Here is a 7,601-nt window from a genome sequence, read left to right on the forward strand (position 1 = left end):
GGTTCGAAGTTCTTACACTACAAATCAACAAGTTTTTCAGCTCCATCGCGAAAAAGCAATTTACTGATGTACATACGCTCGGTGAAAAGAAACAACTTTTGATTGCACCTTGTGGTTTCGTCTTAACTGCTAGTCTCGAGTGCCGGGAGCCCGCGACGCAGCTTCTGAAACGAGATCACATCCAGATCTCTCTGCACATCGCCGGCGATGTCGTCGCCCTACACCGGCGCGCAGCCGCCGGCCCCGACGACGGCGGCGCAGCAGAACCACTCACTGGCGTTCCGCGTGATGCGGCTGTCCCGCCCCTCGCTCCGGCCCGACCCGGCCGCGCTCCTCCGCTTCGACCCTCGCGACGTCTTCCTCCCCGAGGACGCGCTCACCTCTCCCGACCCCTCCGCTGCCGCCGACGTGCTGCAGGGCCTCCTCCACCCGCCTGACTCCGGCGCGTCCACCACCGTCCCCGGGGACTTCACCTTCCGCGATCGCTTCCTCCTCCACGAAACCGCCGACGCCCTCGCTCCCCCCGGACTCCTCGTCCTCCCACAGGCCTTCGGGTTCGCTCTTCCGTTTCCTTCTAGTTCTAGAATGCTGTGTGCAACTCTGGGTAAGCGCTTGCGTTGATGCTTGTGTGTCTGGCTAGGGCGATCTATTTGGGGGAGACATTCTGCAGCTACATCAGCATCAACAACAGCTCCGGCTTGGAAGCCAGGGAAGTCATTATCAAGGTGTTGACACTTTTTTTTTGTCTCACCATGTTAGAATTGCATCATTTTTAGACGGAAATAATTGCATCAAATGTGTCGAGTTACTGCTTGTTGCAAATTGCCAGCACATTCAGTTAAACTGCTAGATTAATGCTTTTGCTATGTATTCTCGTCATTACCTTCATGTCGGAAGGTAGCCTTTGCTCTTATCTCTGCAGTCATGACCAATGATAGCCTTAGTTGGCACATTTGCAGTCATGACCTATCGTTAAGTTCAATTACTGGATCACTTTGCTATGGTAATGGATGTTTGGATCAGTCAGTTGTAATAATTTGTACATTATAGTTTCATTGTGCTGTGTTCCAAAGATTTAGTTGAGTTAGAAATATGTGTTATGTGATCAGCGCATGTAAGAAATTATGCATGCAAGTGGTTTCATTAGTTTTGATGTGGATGGTTCTTGTTATGCATTGACACTAATTCTGTCCACAGATTGGCAGGTTTCTCTGTGTTAAACTTTGTGGGCACTTAAGTATTCCCTTGTATTCATATGAATTGTGGGCTTTACTCTCTCATACAGTTTCGGCTTATTCAGTCATAAACTTTTGCTAACCTTAATCACATTAGGCAGAAATACAAACCGAGAGGCAGAGGATACTTCTTCTGGATACATCAAAATCTCCCGTTGAATCGATTAGATCAGGGGGTAGATATGATTTTATCGTCGAGCATGATGTCAAAGAACTGGGTGCACATACGTATGCTCTTTTTCCTTTTATTTAACTTAACTATTGTTTTGGTGCATATAGCAATCTTCACTTTTGATTTGGTTGTGGTGATTGAATCCAGGCTTGTCTGTACTGCTTTGTATAATGACGGTGATGCGGAGCGTAAATATCTTCCTCAGTTCTTCAAGTTCACTGTTTCAAACCCATTGTCTGTTCGAACAAAGGTACTTTAGTTCTCACATTTATATGTGTATCTGATTTATGTTTTGTAGTCGAATCAATAATTTTTGTTTGCTTTTCTTTTCAGGTTCGCACCATCAAGGTAGGTTACCTCATGCTTGCAAGTGTAAATGGCTGTAAGTCCTTTGATTAAATATAGGCATCTTCTTTAGGGACTCTCAAATGAATATGCTTTCAAAGATCATTACACACTTGCATATAGATTACTACGTCCTTGTTTCTATGCTTAGATTATATGCTGTAGCAATTGAAGTCCACCTTCTCTTTTCATATTGACCGAGTGGTTCTTTCCCCCCTGGTTTATTCTAATCTGTTGTAACAATCTATTATCTTAAATTAGTGGGGTTATTCCCTTTAAAATGTTATTATGTACTATGTATTGTTTATTCCATTTAATAATTCACCTTGCTGATATTGAACCTTTATAATATGATCATTCCTGACAGGATACAACATATCTGGAAGCCTGCATTGAGAATCACACAAAATCTAATCTTTACATGGATCAAGTAGATTTTGAACCTGCCCAACAGTGGAGCGCTACAATATTAGAAGCTGATGAACATCCCTCAGTGGTGAAGTCTACAATACGGTAATCTGAGCGCTGAAAACAAGCTCGTTGATGTCAGCATTTTAATTCTGCCACATTAATAAATGAATGGCTCTGGGTTTATTATTTCTATACAGGGACCTCTGCAAACAACCAATTCTGATTAGAGCTGGAGGAGGAATATACAATTATCTATATCAGCTTAGACCATCGTCCGATGAGTCTGGTCAAACAAAGACAGAGGGAAGCAGTATACTTGGTAAATTTCAGATTACATGGCGGACAAATCTTGGCGAACCAGGGCGTCTGCAAACTCAGAACATTCATAGCACTGTCAGCAACCTCCCGGCCTCTATTTTTTTCTACTATTAATGTTATGTGTTGACCCTTTAAACCTGTTAACTACAACAGTGTCGATTCAGTTTTTCCTGTTAAACCTGAAATAAAAATGATTGTCGAGTTCTATAATTTAACCTGTCTTTTCTTTTTGGCAGCCCACACCAAGCAAAGATGTTGACCTTCGTGCTGTGAAAGTTCCAGCTGTCATATTTATAGAAAGACCATTTATTGTAAGTAATTTTTGGTTAACATTCATCTAAAGTTTTGCAGCCTAAAATACTCGTCCTGAATAGTCAGCTAATACAGTTAGGGTCTGTTCGGTTGTAGAATTAGGTGGAATGGAATGGAACCGTTCCATTCCTCGGAGCCATTCTCGCGTTCGGTTCAGGGATAGGATGGAATGGAACCGTTCCTCGAAAGGGAATATTCTGCCCAGATGCGGAACGCACCCGTCCGGGCAAATCGGCCGGACGAGGTGGAATGTCTCGATCTGCGTGCTAATCCCTCTCTCTCCCCTGTGCTAACCTCTCTCTCTCCCGTGTCTCCCTCACTGCGGTGCTCTCCTCCAGGTCAACGCCGGCCAGGCACGCGGTGGCGGAGCAAGGCGGTGGAGGCCGGCCGGAGGCGAGTAGAGGTGGCCGCCGAGCGGAGCAAGGCGAGGCCGTGGCGGCCGGCCGGAGGCGAGGCGGTGGCTCGCTTGAGCAAGGCGGTGGCGGCCGCCGAGCGGAGCAACGCGGGGCCGTGGCGGCCGGAGGCGAGGCGGCGGCCGGCCGGAGCAACGCGAGACGGAGCACGCCGCCCTCGCCGCCCCAATCTCGAGCACGGCGCGGCGGCCGGAGGCCGGCCACCTCGAGCACGGCCGGAGGCAGGCCATCTCGAGCACGGACGCGGCTGTCGGGCGTGATTTAGGATTTTTTAGATTAATTTAGGCAATGATTAATTAAATTAGGCACTAATTCGATTCGATTCCATTCCACATTTTTTGGGATGAACCGAACAGGGGAATGGATTGGAATGGGATGAAGTGGAATGGAATGGTTCCATTCCATTCCACTTGATCCGAAAAACGAACAGACCCTTAGTCATGCATGATGGAATTTTCTTTCACAATTGTGGTGGAAGGGCAAAACCTTAGGTCTTAGAGTTCTGTGAAGTTTAAGAAACTTTCCTTCTTGGGAGTACTAGATGGAGGTTAAAAATAATTGAGTTTGCTTCTGCTTTTCCTTGTAATATATTCTTAGCTTATCCTGCTTCTGGGTGTGATATTGGGCTGGTCTTGCAATCTTTCTGCCAGGTCATGTGGATGTGGATCCTCTATATAGTTGATCTTTCTTTTAATTCCACTAGGGTTCTCCGACTTTTCCCCCTGATGTTCACATATCAAAATGGGTCAGTCTATATCCAGTTTGTCAAGTATTTGTTCGTTCATGTCCCACATGAGATGTTATCTTTTCCTAGTTAGCTTGTGTAATTGGCTAATTGCAGCAATGGGCGATTACATACTTCACACGTGCTCTTAGCTTACCTTCCACCTTGAACAACAATTCTACCTCACTACATCCTTGAACCGACTCTCTGGTCCTTAGTCTTCCCGAGCTACTGTTTTTATTTGAACCCTGTTTGCTTGGATGACAAGTTGACAACCCACGTCCATCTGCTTCTCAAGCTTTCCCTTTGTTAAATCGGTCACGTTTCGCTATTCTCTTTTCATTTTTATGACTAGTATCTACCACTAGGCTTCAGTGCACAAATATTACCTATATAACGACAATGCCTTTGCAAATTGCTTCATTTGCTTAATCTATACTAATGTCTACAGGTCAATCTATGTCTTACAAACCAAACAGAGAAAACAGTTGGCCCTTTTGAAGTATTTCTAGCTCCAAGCATATCTGGTGAACAGAAAGCTGTTCTGGTCAATGGATTACAGAAGTTGGTTAGTTGCTGAACTTATATGTTATTTAATGTTTACGGTGATACAAGGATAAGATCAGTGAAGATAGATTGGTCTGATCTGTGAGCATTTCATTTAGACATGCTTTGTATTCTGACAGCTCCTTGAACAATTGTCCCGTGAAAATTGTGATGGTGCTCCATTTGATTTGCACTTGGATACAACCACTGATCATGTGGTGTAGTTATGCAAATGTAGTCTCTAGACTTGTATCGCGCCATGTGGTTCTGATTAAAAAACCTTAAACAGAATTATCTTTTATTTTTGTTTTCAGGCTAATGGCTTTTAGGTAAATAATAGTTTTGCACCCTGCTATTAATATCTGATGTAAGCAATCTGTACTAGCTAGTGTAGATCATCGAACTTGTTTCTTCGCTATTTTTAAATAATAGTTAAAAAACAATGAAAGTCTATGTTGGAGTAAACTACCAGATGGGTTGCAACTAATCTCGTGAATTTTATCTGTCTTGTGCACAGGTTTTGCCATTAGTGGAGGCTTTTGAATCTATCAACTTTGACCTGGTGAGAACACTATGCATACATAGCTTATACTCTGCATATATATCTTGCTTGTTGTTGACAAATGAAACATCAAATGTGTCCTATTTGGTATGGCATATAGTCTGAAAGTGATTGTTTTGATGAATTACCAGTGCACTTAGTGGCTCAGCAACTCCAACTTTGTTTCCGTGAATCTTTATAGACTTTGTTTGTCCGTGTCGGTGTATGATTGCACTTTCCATAATGTAAGAACTGGGATGTGAAACAATCTAGAGTCTTCATGTCATGGGTTATGGGCAGAGGTTTTATTCGTGTGCATCCTAGCACAACAGAACCTAGTCTAATCCATCGAATAAAGAGCTAAGGAAGATATACATAGAAATATTTAGGGAGATTGAGATAATGATCCCTTCCGATGAAATATTTCTCCTAGAAGTTAGTGATTAGTTTCTAAGGGCATCATGTCAAATATTCCCTATAAAAAGAGCCATGTACTCATATATAATGAGGTCATGAATTAGTTGAAACACACAAACTATAGCCCCCGAGCCTCTCGGAAGTGCCATATCCCTGTTCTCCGGACCTTTACCAAGTTACCAGATTTTAGCTTGCATTTCATACAAGCATCCTTGTAGCGAAATCTTTGCTTTTAATGATCAAAATCAGTAGATTGTTCTTTTTTTACTATTGCATGCTGTCTTATCTTACAAGTTTATTAAATCAGAGGCAGATTGTGATGCATTTTTCTGACGCCTTGTATGAATGCGACCGAAGAGTAGTGATTATCTCTGTGATAACCTTGTGCAGAGCATGGTAGCTACCCAACTAGGCGTGCAAAAGATCTCTGGAATTACCTTGTATGCCGTGCAGGAAAGGAAACACTATGAACCTTTGCAAGACATAGAGGTAAAGTGTAGCAACTTTCCCAACAAGTTCCATCTCTCCACTTGCTAAAGTGAGTGGCATCATTTTGGTTTGTTGAACATTTGCAGATTTTCGTCGACGCAGAATAGAATAGTGCATCCACATCCGGAGACCCATTTGGCGTGTTAGATTAGACTTTCAGGGTGAACCATTCTGTTGTACTTACGTTTGTTGGGCGACATATATCATCATGTTGTAACTGAACACATCTCTTTATACCAAGCTCCTGAATGCATCAGCGCATGCTCGTTCCGTAATTCTAGCACGAACTGATGAGTCTTATGAAAGAACAACTTGGTGTTTTTCTCCCCCTTAACATTTTAGGGTCTCTTTGGATTAAAGATTGCAAAATAAATGAAAAAATACAAGAATACTTCCTCCATCAAAAGGTGTTACAACTTGCTAACTCTCATGGTATCAATTACACCTAGCCTCATCAACAACATAATGACTAGATTGAGTCTATACATCAAGGATGCACATAACCGAAAAACGTAAAAAAGAAGAAAACAAAAACCCTGTTGGTGCAATCAGAGACTCGAAACAGATGACAATACCTCCCTTAGATTGAAATTGACAAATTGCGTTTTGCCAGATGGATTCTTTCTCTCTGAACAAGCTTCTCCAAAATGACGTCTATAGGAAGGTAACTATGCACAAACACCGCCATTGTCCGATTTGTCTTGAGTTTTCGCCCTGAAGGTTAAATCTGGATTGTCAAATGGATGTTTAGATTTTTTTTCATAAGATTCGTAAATTGTGCAAAGGAACTGATATTGGCAAAGATACCTTATAGGCATTGTGCCGAACGCCATTGGTGCGGCCTCGGGGTGGGAAAGAAGGGATGCCCCCACCACCGGTACCGGCGCCCCAATGATGGTGAGTGCTTGCACTCCAAACGGCTCGGCCTCCTCCATCTCCTTGTCTGGATTAGACACGCTAGAATCGGCGATGATGGATCTCACGGTGGCGGCCTGGGTCAGCGGTAACGCTAGGCCGTGCATCATCTGCGACGGATTGACCGGCAGCGTAGGGACTGCAAGATGGCCGGCCGTCGATGGAGTGACTCGGAGGAGGTTGATGGTTGGAGTTTTTGGCGACAACATGGTGGCCCGATTATAGCTCGATTCCGTCAGCGACAGCCTTCAGGGAGCGAGTCATAGTGGGTAGTAAGGTGCCGGGTGTAGGCGGAGGCGACAACAGCGATGGTACGAGGAGATTGGGGAGGGTTTGGTGCTTGGTCGAGGAGTAGATATGAAGGACCGAAGAGCATACTCTTATAACTTTTACTACTCTAAACCAGATAGAGGATCACCTAGGTGTGGTTTAGAGAAGTAAAACTCAAATTTTACCCCTCTAACCGTTTATAGGAGATCGGTTACTCCTATGAACGACAACCGTTTAGGACCCCAAGCCTCCTTGTTCCTTTGGTAAACAAACTTTATCCCAAATAATCAGAGCCACACCTTTATCCTCCGTTCAATATTTTCCTCATAGCAGTGTTTTATGTACTTAGACCATCTTCACTCAGGGACCTAAAGATCCCCTAAAGGGCTATGGGGGTGTTGACACGAAAAATCGTGCCCAATCGCTCCCTCATACCCTCCAATTTTGTTTTAACGCCATCGTGGTCCACTTAGCAATCCGGCGTTCCTAGGCC

The 7,601-nt window shown here is 43.9% G+C and overlaps 1 protein-coding gene across 1 annotated transcript; it reads left to right on the forward strand.

Moving 5' to 3' along the window:
• Window positions 1-116: 116 nt before the first annotated feature.
• On the forward strand, window positions 117-6,198 carry LOC127302645 (uncharacterized). The gene is made up of 12 exons (XM_051333173.1): window positions 117-554; window positions 641-725; window positions 1,333-1,463; window positions 1,555-1,657; window positions 1,741-1,755; window positions 2,120-2,265; window positions 2,361-2,556; window positions 2,718-2,792; window positions 4,382-4,498; window positions 4,994-5,038; window positions 5,825-5,923; window positions 6,010-6,198. The coding sequence occupies exons 1-12, from the start codon at window positions 208-210 to the stop codon at window positions 6,028-6,030; spliced, it is 1,380 nt and encodes a 459-aa protein (XP_051189133.1). The 5' UTR covers window positions 117-207; the 3' UTR covers window positions 6,031-6,198.
• The last annotated feature ends 1,403 nt before the right edge of the window (window positions 6,199-7,601 follow it).

The sequence above is a fragment of the Lolium perenne genome, chromosome 1, assembly GCF_019359855.2.
Source record: "Lolium perenne isolate Kyuss_39 chromosome 1, Kyuss_2.0, whole genome shotgun sequence".
Lineage (NCBI taxonomy): Eukaryota > Viridiplantae > Streptophyta > Magnoliopsida > Poales > Poaceae > Lolium > Lolium perenne.